General features: G+C 35.7%; 1 protein-coding gene across 3 annotated transcripts; it reads right to left on the bottom strand.

Moving 5' to 3' along the window:
* Positions 1-3222: 3222 nt before the first annotated feature.
* On the bottom strand, positions 3223-7355 carry LOC143604975 (uncharacterized). 3 transcript variants are annotated; one of them, XM_077081274.1, is made up of 6 exons: positions 7121-7355; positions 6818-7015; positions 6107-6253; positions 4582-5484; positions 4213-4521; positions 3223-3851 (listed from the first exon to the last, which is right to left on the bottom strand). In XM_077081274.1, the coding sequence occupies exons 1-6, from the start codon at positions 7149-7151 to the stop codon at positions 3391-3393; spliced, it is 2049 nt and encodes a 682-aa protein (XP_076937389.1). In that variant the 5' UTR covers positions 7152-7355; the 3' UTR covers positions 3223-3390. The 3 variants fall into 3 exon arrangements, with proteins under 3 accessions (XP_076937389.1, XP_076937387.1, XP_076937388.1); XM_077081272.1 differs by having other exon boundaries at positions 4213-5484; positions 7121-7352; XM_077081273.1 differs by having other exon boundaries at positions 4213-5454; positions 7121-7352.
* Between the last annotated feature and the right edge of the window lie 7764 nt (positions 7356-15119).

Genomic DNA, 15119 nt, shown 5'->3' with positions numbered 1-15119 from the left:
AATTAAAGATCAATCAAACTATCCCATAGTGTTACTGCATGTGCATCAAATTCTAATTAATACTCGAACCGTTTACCGAATAACAGCATCCGAAAGGAACCCATGAGCTTCTGCCCTTCTTCCTCCCTTTCTCACCATCCTCAATCAGCTTTGGCTCTCCTCTTGCATTATCATGGGGAGATACAAGGCTCTGAACATACACAGGGGCATCCATATGCTCCCAACGGAGATGTTCATAAGCACGATAAAACCATGATGCATCCTCATCCTTGGATAATCCCAATGTCAACCAGTGTACAATATCATATTTCATCTCACCATCATGCTGGATCTCGACCCATATCCACGACTCTTTTGCATTGTTCTTTTTCATCACCCATACGCCGTCATCACAAGAATATCTAAATACGCACAAACATTCTTTCAAAATTCCCAGGTTGACATTTAAATATCTTACATAAGGTAAGCGGATTTCTTTAAATACCTCTTTAGATAAATCATAAGAAATAATTGATTTCCTCATGTTCCCATCAAGGTTGGTAATCCATAAAGTGCACCATTGCATAAGATACTAGCCGGCTGGCTATTTAAAAAACTACACTTCTTATCTCCAATACATCTCCACTCATTTGATTTCAAACTCAATATCCAAAAACATGTTTGATTCACGCCTTTCCGAACCCCTACAATGACCTTGTAATCATCTGTGGATGAATCATAACCAAAACCCCAACATAACGGTAGACCGGTGGTGAGATATGTGAGTTGTCTTACCTCTCTAGTCAACGGATTGCCTACTATAAGCTTATACCTAAAAGCATTCTATATGCAAACGAGGCCATTGGAAGAACCAACAAACTTAAGATGATAATGTTTAGCGGAAGCAGGAATCCTTAATAAACTAACTCTTCTATGGCAAAGTTTATTGTTGTAGTGATCTTTGTTATAAGTAAGGTTCAGATGACGTTTAAAGAAACGAGGACTTGTGATTAAAGAAAGCCATGACTTACACACGCTCTTGTAACGATTCAGATCCTTGGCGTCCAATCGTATCAGTATCTCCTCAAGTGCAACATCATGAACAACAGCCTCTGCCATTGAAACTAGCTGACAGAAAACAACGGACTAAATAAATATTGGTGTGGTGGTCGTTGGCGTGGTAAGGGTTAATATGTATATATATGCATCGGCAATGTAATGAATCTATGTTGGGCTTGCTTCTTCGGGGCTTAATGTTTGGATTGGTGAAGCCCAGTTTCAAGTTTTACTTCATCTTAATCATGTTTCTGTTTTTTTTTTCTTTTTAGTTTTAACCATAGGGTTAAAATAGAGGTGCACAATCGGGTTTTTTAAATACCTACGTTCGGGTATGGAACTGGGTTTGAGTATGACCGGGTATTGGTAATATCCGGGTCTGGTTCGGGTGCGGGTATTGTCTCTAAAAACCATACCCTATGCATCGGGTTCGGGTCAGGTATAGACACGGGTATTCTAAAACCGGGTATTTGAATATCCTATTTTCGGGTATTGAAATAAACCCTATTTTCGGGTTTTCTTGGGCTTTTTTTCCGGGTATTTTTCGGGTATAGATTGAATTTTTTAAAATGTTGCACCTTTTAGGGGTATTTTTCGGGTATTTTTAAGGTATTTTTCAGGTATACATCGGGTATTTGAAATACCCGGTTTTGGCTATTGGAGAAACCCAGTTCCGGGTATGGAACCGATTTGGGTTTTCGGGTATCACCAGGTACAAATCGGGTCTGGTTTGTGTTCGAGTTTTACTACCAAAATGCATACCCTATCCGTACCCTACGGGTAGGGTCGGGTTCGGGTATTCAAAAAACCGGTTCTGGGTTTTTATTTTGGGTCCGGTTTCGGGTTCGAGTTTTTTGTGCACCTCTAGTTAAAAGTGGTAGAAAGTTAATGATGTATCATGCGATGGCGTTCATAGCCAAAGGACAAGGGTATATGCATCCAATTGCGAAGTTTCATTAGGGTCATGGTGGCCCCGACTCCCCTCCCCCCCCCCCCCATTTTTCTGCGCGGCAATGTAAATGTATTCGTTTTTCATCCGAATTTTTTTAGACTCGGTGTAAATTTATCGTATCCTACCAAAAATTTGAGTCCGGCCCCTTTCGGTTATGATTTTTTTTTAATACAATTTGAATTCGGCCCCCCGGCGTTCACATCCAAGCTTCGCCACTGCATGCATTGGTCAGTGTCCCGAAAATTGAGTGTAGTGCCCCTTGCAAAATTACTATCAAGCCAAAAGACAATGGTACATGCATCAATTTCCTTAGTAACTTAAAAGGAAATTGGAATTATGAAAGGATTATGAACATGTAAAAATTTAAGTGACAAAACAATTATAAAAATTAACGTTTAGCACATTAATTTCATTTGTACGTTAACATTCCCCTATATATATATATATATATATATGATTGATTTCTTTTGAGAACCACTTTGAGTTTTAAGAATTCGAAAGAACTCAACGTAACAATTTTTTTTTTAATTTTTTTTACACATGTGTAATACGTAAGTGTAAGTGATGTACAAAAAATTACGACATTTTTTACACACCGAATCGACTTTTTACACATATGTAACTAACGTTTAAACTTGTGTAATTATCAAAAATACTTATTCTCCCTCCTGCTTCATTTTTTAATTAAATTTAATCTCAACCACATATTTCATATTATTTAATTAAATGTGTGGTTCAAAATTGAGTTCTTAAAACTCACCATGGTTCTCAAAATAACCCTCCCATATATAGGTATTGGATTATTTCATAAGTTTTTTTACAGCGAGAAGTGAAGGTGTAACTCCATTAATCCCTAATTTCACTCCATTTCTTATGTGTATGTGCGTTGTGTAGGTGCGTATGTACGTGTGTAGGTACGTATGTACGTGTGTAGGTACGTATGTTTGTATATATGTATGTATGTTTGTATGTGTGTAAGTACGTAGGTTTCAATTTGGCTCGGTACATTTGTATGTGTATAGGTAGGTTTGAATGTGTATTAAGACATAAATAAAACCAACCTACATACATATAGGTAACATCATAAGCAACGGAGTGAAAAATTAGGGATTAATGGAGTTACACATTCACTTCTCGCTGTAATATCACTTCTCGTAAGATCCATCCCCTTTATATATATATATGTATATCTTATTTTAACAAATATCTTTAAAGTTTGGTGCCAGGTTTCCAAGTACAAACAAACCATTCTATATCACTTAAAAGAAACAATCTTGATCAATATTCTGTATAACAAAAATATACAAAATATAAAACTAGCAGCAATTTCATCACCCAAATTCAACAAATCAAAGATCAATCAAACTATCAAATAAATAGCGTCACTGCATGTGCATTATACTCTACTTAACAGCATTTACCGAAGAACAGCATACGAACGGAACCCATGAGCTTCTACTCTTCTTCTTCACTTTCTTACCATCCTCAATCAGCTTTGGTGGCGACGACGCCTCATCATTGACCGAAGGGTTGACTGCAGCTTCTTCTTTTTGAACCACAGGCTCGGGTTGTTTGCCACTTGGCGATCTGGCTTCACCGAGCAGGTTCTTTAGAGGTGTAGACTGTTTCCCGGTGCTCAAGTTTGTAACGTCTGACACCACTTCTTCATTCTTCTTTTTTCCTTCAGATTCATCTTGCACTTCAGAAGTTTTGCTTTCCGGTTCCACTGGTGTGACATTTGACTTTTCAGTTGATTGTAAAGTTTCAAACGCGTCAGATATTGCTGCATCTGACTTCCCAGAGTTGACTTTTGACTTTTCGGTTGATTGTAAAGTTTCAGCATCAGTTGAAGCAGTGGAGAGCACTGCAACATTATTTTAAAAAAATGATTTTTCGGGATTGTCATGAAAAATCCATCAACTTTCCTTGAAATTGTACAAAAGTCATTCACTTGAAATTTGAATGTTTAAATCTGTTAAGTTTTAAAGGTCGATATTGCATTATTAAACGCCTACACTTTCTTTTTCGTTAAGTTTAAATGCCTCAGGACTTGATCATGCAAAATTAAATTGCAAAGACTAGTCATTGTATTCATAAAATTGGATTATTTTTAAAAAATATATAATTTTCTAAATCAAGATTTAAACTAATTATAGATGAAAAACTAGTAAGAGCCTTTTTGACCCTTTTACCTATGAAAACAAGAAAAGATTCGAGAAATGTACCTGAGACCGATCCCCAAGTTCCCTCTAAGCTATTGTGACTGCTTGAATCAACTGTTACATCAGCTCCAGGATCTTGATTATTCACCAATTTGCCATTACCTTCTACAATAGGTTTGGGAACAACACAAGAAGCATCCTTGATATTGGTGACAGAATCAGCAGATGAATCTTTGAGTGTAACTGTTTCAGTGCTCACATCAGCAGCAACGATACGATCATTATTAACTTCTTGTTCTATAACTTCATCTTTTGAGCATTTTTCCAACTCGTGTGCACCAAGATCCTCCTTTTCATTCAAAACTGAATCGGGTTTTTCGACAATGGATTCGGGTGCACCAACCTCCTGCTTTTCAGTCAAAGTTGAATCAGGCTTTTCGACAACTTCATGGGTGTGTTCGGATGATTGTTTTTCCAAGTGGGGTCCACCAAGATCCTCTTTTTCAGTCAAAACCGTGTCAGTTTCCTTCACTACTTCTTTAATATGTTCTTTTGAGCTTTCCTCCAATTCAGGTATACAAACATCTTTTTCAGTCACAATAGACTCGGGCTTTTCAACAACATCATGGGTGTGTTCGATCGATTGTTTTTCCAACTGGGGTCCACCAAGATCCTCTTTTTCAATCAAAACTGCAGCGGGCTCACTAACAGCTTCTTGAATCTGTTCTATCGAGCTCTTTTCCAATTCGGGTGCTTCAAGATCCTTACTTTCAGTCAGAACTGCAACAGATTCCTTCACAACTTCCTGAATATGTTCTTTTGGCTCACCAAGATCCACCTTTTCGGTAAGATCTGAAACGGTTTCAGCACTTTCGGATTCTTTAGCAACCTCTGCAACATGATTATGATCGGATTCAGTCTTTTCAGTCTTGATTTCTTCAACGATTTCAGATTCTTTCGCAACTTCCGAAACATGTTCACAATCAGATTTTATCTCCTGCTTAATATCATCATTAGTTTCTTCAACAATTGCAGATGCTTCAGGGGTCGTTTTAGCAGCCTCCGAGTCTTTAGCTTCTTCGGTAATAGTGTCAGGGGTTTGACTTTCTTGACCATTTTCCTCCCCTGCTTCTTGTAGCTTGGAAACATGAGTTGGCTCAGGAGCGGGTGCCACAACTCCATCTTTGACCACATCACTTGTTTCGGTCAACCTAGGGTTTGACTCAGACGAGTCACCAACAGGTTTTATCTCAGTTTCTTCAGTCTTCTCAGAAACTTCAGTAATAGTATCGACTTTGTTAATCTCTATTGGAGCATTTAACACCTCCTTAGCATCTGTAGATTACAAATAAAACTAGCATTAGAGAATCAATATGTAAAATGGTAAATTTTGTAGTTTGAAGTGGCAATGCTTTTTGAAATCATATAACTATTAATTGTAACAAAACAGACCATGGAAGACAATTATTAAGTGTTTGGCAATTTTGGATTCTGTGTTACTGAAGAATTTATTAGATGAACAGAACAATTACATAATGAGCATAAGTTTTGTTGTAAAAAAACTGAACTTCTTGAACTCTAAATATGCAACTAAAACCGCTTTTCTTGACCTCTATATAATTATACACACATAATCAATATTACTACATCCAAGGTTCCAAAAACCATAACTTTATCATATGCAAGTATGCAACTTGAAACCGCAATAAATAGCTAAACACTCCAAAAATCACAAATTTAGGACTTTTAGCATTCTAAAAACAAATACTTCTCAAATCAATTTATACGTGTGGGCACATTCAACACACATAACAGATTGAGTATTTATGACTTTACCTAACTATTCCCAGTGGTGGTATTATACTATTATATCATATCTATTTAATAATATCAATTACAAACATTCAATTTAATACTATACTTGAACAATAATTAACAAGTAAAAACAAACTCTCACCAGCATTTTCAGCATCTTTGAATGAGAAAAACAAATCTTTTTCGAGGGTTTTCTTTGCAGATCCAGTGTCTACAAATTCAGTAGCTGCATCAGCAAACTCATCTTCAGATCTAGAGACACTTTCCTTAATCTCACCAGTCTTGGGACCTTAAAGAAAGCAAATTTAAAGAAAGCAAATTTAACAACATTAACAAAACCCCAACAACAAATTAGGTCTTAAAAAGTAAAAAAAAAAAACAATATTGGGACCTTAAAGAAAGCAAATTTCACAAAATTAACAAAACCCCAACAACATATTAGGTCTTAAAAAAAAAGGACCTTAAAGAAAGCAAGTTTCACAAAAATAACAAGACCCCAACAGCAAATTTTAGTATAACAAAAAAAAAACAATCTTGGGACCTTAAAGAAAGCAAATTTCTCAAATAAAAAAAATAAAAAAACAGCAACAATTAAGTATAAAAAAACAATCTTGGGACCTTAAAGAAAGCAAATTTCTCAAATTAAAAAAAAAAAAAAAAAAAAACAGCAACAATTAAGTATAAAAAAAATCTTGGGACCTTAAAGATAACAGATTTCACAAAATTAGCAAAGCCCAACAAGAAATTAAGTATAAAAAACAATCTTAGGACCTTAAGGAAAGAAAATTTCACAAAATTAACAAAACCCCAATAAATTTTACATATAAAAATAAATTTAAAAAAAAAAACTCACTTGGAGTGTGTTCTGTATCATCATCAGAGTGATGTTCATGTTCATCATCTGAAACCACATGTGAACCAATCAAAACAGTGTAACCTTCAATGGTTCCACAGATCTTCTTGTGGGCTCTTCTGTGTTTAGCACTTGGGTGTGGGTTTGGGAAAGGCCACCCACATCTGTGACACAAATGAACCCCATGACCATCATCTCCTGCAAACCAAAAAGGTCAACTTTTTAAGTCAACAACCACAGTTGATGTGTTTGAATCAACAATGATGATGATTAGTATATTATAAAGATCAAGAAACAAGAAACCTGAGTGGGTAGTGTGATCTTGAGTATCCATGGGTGTTTGAAGATCAAGAAAGATGATTTGAGGGAGAAAATGTGAACAGAATGAAGAGGGTTTTGGTGGTATAATAAAGTCTTTAAAGGGTGGCTGGCTACAGAGACATAAAGGTGCTGAATTTTATACCCTAATAATACTCTGTACTGTTCTTGTTTTAATCATGGAATGTGTATATCTACATAGAAATAATACTATAAATATATCCATCTAAAATAGAAAATATAATTTTTTATATAAATAGATATATTTTATATTTTAACTTCATGTTTTATACTATGTACTACTAGTTATATTTATGTTTATACTATTTTTGTAGAAAGTTAAGTCTTTATTAAAAGTTGAGAGTGTTTGTGTAAATCTTTTAATACTATATATACTTACTCTCACGTATGGTAATAATTATATAATACAGTTAAGTTGGTGTCAGCTTCAGTTTTAAAAAACTTAAGTTGAACATAGAACCGTTGTCAAACTAAAAAAAATGTTTCATGAGCTTAATTTTACATTCACATAATATATTTGACGAATTGACGATCATGATTCTTGCACAAGGTTGTATCTTATGATACGTTATTTCTTTTAGAAATCAAAAATGTGTTACATGTATTAGTGAGTTTTAACTTTTAAGTATTCAACTAATTTCTTACGAGTGAATATTTGTTTGAACCAGCTAAAAATTTATGAACTAAACTTTTAACACTATTATGTAAGAGATATATTATACACATGTAACTTAAATTAGTTATGTATGAAATAGTGAAAGGAAATGAAGAGTTATTAGTATATTATCCGATAGATTTATATAGAAATATGTTTTTTTTTCTAGTATGTATATGCATGAAAGTTGATGTATTTATAATCATTGACTTTTGCAAATTATGTGTGTACTCGATTGAGTATTTTCTAAAATGTTGTAGAAAGAAAATATCATTATTGTATTATTTTTTTTTTCATTTGTCAATTTGCCCACGATAAAATGTTACAAACATTTTAATATCTTCCTTTCACATTTAAGATGACTTTTTGAGAGGATTGAGCTGGACGGTGGGGTTTATTAACATTAATGATTGCTTGAGTGGTGGGTGACTTGGTGGTGTTGGATGGTTGGTTTTGTTGATCAATGATTGGTGGTGGTGGTTTTGGTCATCAATGGTGATCTTATAAAACCATGCTATAAATTATTAGTTTTAACTAATTATGATAGCTGTGGGATTACTTGTCTTTTATTGCTAGAAATATAAACTATCAAACAACCATTTTTTTTATTGATTAGTTGTCTTGTGGGTTGTAAAAGAACATAAAAAAACATAGTTATAAGTTATAACCATGTTTTATTGATTAGTTGTCTTGTGGGTTGTAAAAGTATATAAATGGCATGGTTATATAAAGTGGTTTAAGTTATTGATAACAATAAAAATTGATTGTTCCTTAACAAATAAGTGTCAATAATTCGCACTTAAATGGCTAAGATAAATCATCTAAAGACTTCATTTAAAAATGAAAAACTATTAGATTCAAGTCTCATATGTGATAAAATAAGGATTTCATAGTGGACAAATGGATGTTCAAAAAATTATAATAAATAAATATAATAACTTTGTAGTTAAACATTTGTTTATCATCTAATAAAAAGAAAACAGCAAATAAGAATTATTTTTTATAATTTGTATTCTGCACATATTATCTGGCATTTGTTTTTCTTGCGTTTGGCAAACAAAAATATCAAACATGTCGATGTTGGATAGCTTATGATTGACCCAATAGAGTCATAGACAAGGTCAGATTAAACAACGCGTTTGATTGTTTCGTTGCTTAGTTTGTAAAACACTATACACAAAACAACTTAAAAAATTACAACGTTAAAATAACAATGTCGTTAACTTGGAAAGTCATCGTAATTTATTTATTTTATCAAACATTTAGCTCATTCAACTTGTCTATAAATATAGTCATATTGAATTTGTCCACTAATTATGGTACAATAGTAATGGTTATACATGAATCATGATCAATAAAAGACAACCAAATGCACAACACATATTGTCTTCTTTATCCATGTGACATGACCCTTCATGGTCGTCCTTATGTCTTCAAACAAGGGTTAACGTGTCCAATGAAAGCACGGTTGACCGTTACCAGACTCGTTTGTATCAAGATTATTACCCCCAAGGTCCCCATGAGTGCACATGGTCTATTATGGGCTCATGGCACACACCAAACAATCATTGGTGCTAGAGATCACTAAACTTACGTACAAATTATACACATCTTTGCTATTTGTATACCATCACCAACAAACATAGGATAGTATGTTTTGTAATTTTGATCGTATTGGTAATCGCGTATAGTGAATTCGTACAAATGTATGGTGTATGTACTCTAACATGTATGAGTTTGGCTTTTGATTATTTGTAAGTTTGCGTCGTCAAACATTTAAGCTATATGTGTTATGATTATACTTTTAATTTCGAATAACACGCTTTGATGATGCGAATTGTAAATCACAAAAGTAATATAAATTTTATCTTAGCACAATGCACGAATAATCTAAACATTTTCGATAGCCAATTTGTTCCTCTACTTAAAAATGGATTTGCTACCATGTGTGTGTGTATTTTTGTACACGTTATGGTTTGTTTTGTTGTTTTTAAGTATAAAAACCAAAAACGATACACATGATGTGTATGATTAATTAGAACAACTAAACGGCACACATGATGTGTATGATTATGAGAATAACTGTATTGTGCACGTAACATATTTAGATAAAATAAAATACATCCTAGGAGAGTTATATGGGTTGTGTTAACTGTATTCGTCTTAAGACCGAGAACTATACACCTCTAGAAAATTCTTATAATATTAATATTTATAATGATTTTGTATAAACAATTGTGATGTTTCATGGAAAATGAGAGACAAGCATGGCCGAATTTCATGATGATGACAATAATTAAGGGAAGTTGGTATGACTTTTCTAATGCATTTTTATAACTGGAAATTATAGATCTTACGTTGTTATTACGGTTTAAGATAGTTAAAACATTTGATTGATGTCTACGGTGTCGTTTAGTAAAACATTTGATTATTATGTATTTCATATTTGAGATTGACTTTGGACTTTGGAGATGGTGGCTGTGGCTGTGGTTGTGGTGGGCGGTTGTTTAAATTAATATCAATGATGATTGGATAGTTGGTGGTGTTAATTGGTGGAGTTGATGATGGTTGGTCTTTGATGGTGGTAAGGTGATGGGTTGTAGACACTAGTTAGTCTATTGGAATATATTGGAAGAAACAATAGTAACTATATTATATTAACATATTATAGTGATCGTGACACAAAACAAGATCAATCTAATTACAAGGGGTTTATTTAGATAAAAGTATCTTAATCGCGTTTAATCATTTTCAGATAGTAGTATTTCAATGGACATTCGAAAGCTAAATCGGATTAATAGAATCGAATATGCATTTACCTATTGTGGAAATTGGTGTATTTAAAACGTGCCAACATTTTCATTATGTAGGTGGTTTTATTTGAAAATGTGCAATGTTTCACCAAAGAACGTCTGATGTGGGCCCAAGTATTGAAGACTGGGCTATTGTGTTTCTGAAGGTCCAAGATCGCGCAACAAATGGTGGCTCACGAAAACGGACATAACTTGGTCCACGAAGCGCCGTTTCAGGCCCATTACCAGTCAAATCGAAGCTTGAGACGAGGAGCACATTGTGGCAAACGCCTACGGTGGTTTGACCCCTGTCTGAAGCCCAAAAACGACTCCTACATAAAGTTATGGGTCATTTTATGTTTTTTGTCAGTTTTTATGTTTTTGTTTTTGGGTTTGTGTTTGGACCATTGCCCATTTTAGGTCCATTTCGTATTTGAAACTCTATTTATATTATGTTGATGTAATCTGAAGAGATAGATTTGATTGTTAATAAATTTGATTTTTCTCTTCATTTCCCCTAGACCTTTGGGTGGGATTTGGGGGTTACTTGAAGTTCATCACGGGAATTCGTAGAATCAACGTGATTTGATCTTCGTTATCATTTTACCGCTGCATCAACATCTTAGCATCTATAATAGATAGATAATCAAATCAGTTATCGCCTAACAGTATTTTACTAATGCTGATGAGTGACTTCTAGCAATAGTAACTTAGTTACTACTTACTACTAATCGGCCGGATACTATTGATAGCGTGCAGTTGTTGCTCACTGATCGATTGTTGTTGATCACATAGTTGTTTATCGCATGTATGCACAGTTAGTGTTGATCACACTTGTCTTGATGTCCGGTTACTTATCGTTCATCATGTTGTAGGACGAGTTGGTTGGTTCCACCAAGACCACCCTTTAGGGTGTGTTTGGTAGGGATAATGGAATGTCACACCACGACTTAGGGCCTAGGCGTATAACCACAAGTTGGTACCTATTTTGTAAATATATCAGAGTTTTTGGGTTAATTTTAGCGGAAGACTTTAGGTTGAATATAATATTAATTTACATTGAAAATTTTACTTGGGAGTTAAATACCCAAGTATCGGTTTACAAAATATATGTTTCATATTACAAGGATTTTATATCAAAACGGAGCCATCTTGTAACGCGCTTCTATCTTTATTATAGACTCCAATCCTTGCTATTGATACTAATGCTTAATTACCTGCAATGTGTTGGAAAAATACGTCAGCTATATGCTAGTGAACACGTATGACTCAATAAAACATTTTGGATGACGATTACAATACAAATATAGTTTTCTTGATAATCTCAGCAGAAGCATTTCTACTTCCGGTATATGTACCACTGCCCTACACACATAACGGTATTCTCCGAGCCACACGACCCTGAACAGAGAACTGGTCATAACCGTTGCAGCCCGCGGCTACCTCGCCTTTGATTGATTGATTGGGCTTTAACAGTTATGTATGGATCCAGACACATGCGTATTCAGTATGAGTTGATTTTATTCTCTACTTTGTATTATAACGTTTTAGAGATCACTTGATCTCATGTAGACATTGATTGACTCGTTAAGACAAACACCCGTTCGTCTCATTGAGTATAAATATGTTTTGACTGATAAAAAGGTTAACTTATTCACCTGTATAGTCGGTGTTGAAACCTTGACTGATTGACTGTGAATGTTACTTAACGTATACATAAATAGGTTCGTACGAATGTTTTGAATAATGTTAAGCTGGGATTGTAAGCTTAACATTGAAATCGTTTATCTTTGATTGTGAATGAAAATACTTGATTTTATGTGACGTTTGATATAGCATGTTTTGGCTTAATAGGTTCTAACACGTTGGTAAGTTTCTCCAGGTAAGTAAACGGGTCCCTTGTAACACCCCGACCAAAGGCGGATTATACATCGGGGCGCCACATATTGTTTCATTACTCGTGACACTATTGGGTGTCAATATTTAATAAATATATTCATTCACGCATGCGCAACGTATACATAAGATATAAATAAACCAACATAAATCAATATATTATAAATCAAAATATTCGAACAGCAATAACTTGTCTTGATACATTTTAATCTAGGTTCAAAAGTAAAAACGTCCTATGTGTCCACAAGCTCCAAAACAGCTACTGCAAACCTGAACATGTGTTAAAATAAACGTCAAACACTTGCGTGTTGGTGAGAAATCAAGTTTAATACAATACATAGATAACAATAAATCTGCGCGCAACACGTGTATGTCTGGTGTTTAACAAGGGTGCAATCAGATTGTGATCAAGCCTAGATAGATCATAGCTCATAGTTCATAGTTCAATCCGTGCTCCCAATTGAGCACAAAAACGAGAAAACATCTGTGCAAGTGTAAACAAAGAAAACCGTAAACGATAGGTCTCCCGTGTTCATCTAATGGATCCATGAAAACTTCGGAATAGGCCGAACAAAGCGGTTAATGATACACACATACAAATAAACAGCCAAGTAAACGTCCTCAACACATGGGATACTGCGCGACTAAAGTTCATAAACAAGTTTAAGACTCTAAGTTTGTATGAACACATGAACATCCCAAAACATTAAAAATAAAAAGGGATTAGGTACGAGATTACTCACTTGATAAACGGTGCGGTGTAAGATAAAGCAAGAACCAACTTTAAACAAGCACAAGTTAACCTATAAATAAGATTATTGTTTTAACGATCTGTTTTAAGTCTTGATTATAAGTTAGCATAATTAATAAGTAAATATATATATAATATATATATTACCGGAAAAGCAGGACAGAACAGGGAGGAAGACGGAGGCAGAGAGGGAGGCGGCAGAGAGAGCAAGGAGAACAGGAGGGAATAAGAGAGATTAAGTGTTTTGTGTGTGTAGTGTTAAAATATTATTATTATTTATAGGAAAACCCTAGGAGACATAAATCCAGAAAAAGGGAAAAGATTCCAAGACAAACAGAACAAGACAAAACAAAAGATAACAAAAGATATCCAAAAGCAAGTAAAAGATATCAAAAGATATGGCAGCAGGGAAAAAGAGAAAAAGGCTGACAGGGAACAGTAAAAAGGCATGGGCGGTTCAGAAAAAGGTACTGGTCAAGCATGGAAAAAGCAGATCTCAAAAGATAATGTCAGTCACTTTTTCTGCCAACCAATGGGGTTGGTGCGCATGCTGCGCCGAAAGTAACTTTTCAGACATAAAGCAGATTAGGTCAACAGCACAAAAGATAAGACAACACAAAAGCAAATGGCTAGATTAAACAGAGAAAACTCAAAGGGTTTAGCGCGAGAAGGCTGGAGCGCGAAGGCAAAAGTGCGCGAGCGCGAAGGCAGACAGAACCAACCTTAACGCGTCGCGGGAAGAATCACATTTCTTAGCGCGCCGCGGGAGGAACTAAAATTCCTAGCGCGCCGCGGGAAGAACTATAATTCTTCGCGCGTCGAGGGATGAACTACGATTCTTAGCGCGCTGCGAGAAGAACTACTAATCCTTAGCGCGTCGCGGGAAGAACTACCGTTCTTAGCGCGCTGCGAGAAGAATTACAAATCCTTAGCGCGCTGCGAGAAGAGTTCGTCTCGCGAATCGCTGAAACAGGTGGTCTTCACGCAGGATTCCTTGTAAGGGAGTCTGGCGCGTGGAGCTGCGCAGACAACCTTAGGCGGGAAGGAACAAAGGACAAGCAAAGAGTTAGAATAAAAAGAGGGAAACAAGGCGTAAGGGCGGGACGGCGACAAGAGGGAAAAGAAGGCGGAAAGAGAGAAGGAGAGGGACGGGACGGCGGAAAGAAAGAGAGAGAAAGAGGCGGGAAGGAAATACATTATTATTATTAAAAGTAAAATATAAGTATAAATAAATACTAAATCATAAAAGAAAGAGATCGGGTCAGAGAAACGGGTACCTGGGTCGGGTCGGATCGGGGCAGATGTCACAGTCTCCCCTACTTTAAGAAATTTCGTCCCGAAATTTATCTCGAAGTAGGTTGCGCAGAGAACAGGTGCGGGTACTTGATCTTCATCTGATCTTCCCTTTCTCATGTAAACTCGGCTCCGCGCTTGGACTCCCAGCGAATTTCACGATAGGGATACGACTGCGCTTGGTTTGCTTAACCTCGCGATCCATAATCTCAACAGGCTTCTCAACGAAATGCATAGATTCATCAACTTGAACTTCATCAAGTGGAATGTGAAGGTTCTCGTCAGCTAAACACTTCTTGAGATTGGATACATGGAACGTTGGATGCACATTACTGAGCGCGGGCGGCAGGTCTAGTCTGTAGGCAACTTTTCCTACACGCGCGAGAATCTTAAATGGTCCAACATAACGAGGAGCAAGCTTACCTTTCTTCCCAAAGCGGACAACACCTTTCCAAGGCGACACTTTGAGGAGAACAAGATCACCAACTTGAAATTCGAGAGGCTTTCGCCTGCGATCTTCGTAACTCTTCTGTCGGCTTCGGGCAGTCAGCAGATGATCACGGATCTTGGCGATTT

The sequence above is a fragment of the Bidens hawaiensis genome, unplaced genomic scaffold (genome assembly GCF_021521415.1).
Source record: "Bidens hawaiensis isolate Kalapana, Puna unplaced genomic scaffold, B.hawaiensis_p1.1 tig00067478_1, whole genome shotgun sequence".
Taxonomy (NCBI): Eukaryota; Viridiplantae; Streptophyta; class Magnoliopsida; order Asterales; family Asteraceae; genus Bidens; species Bidens hawaiensis.
Note: the sequence above shows the minus strand (reverse complement) of the source record. Positions and strands in the feature narration are given on the sequence as shown.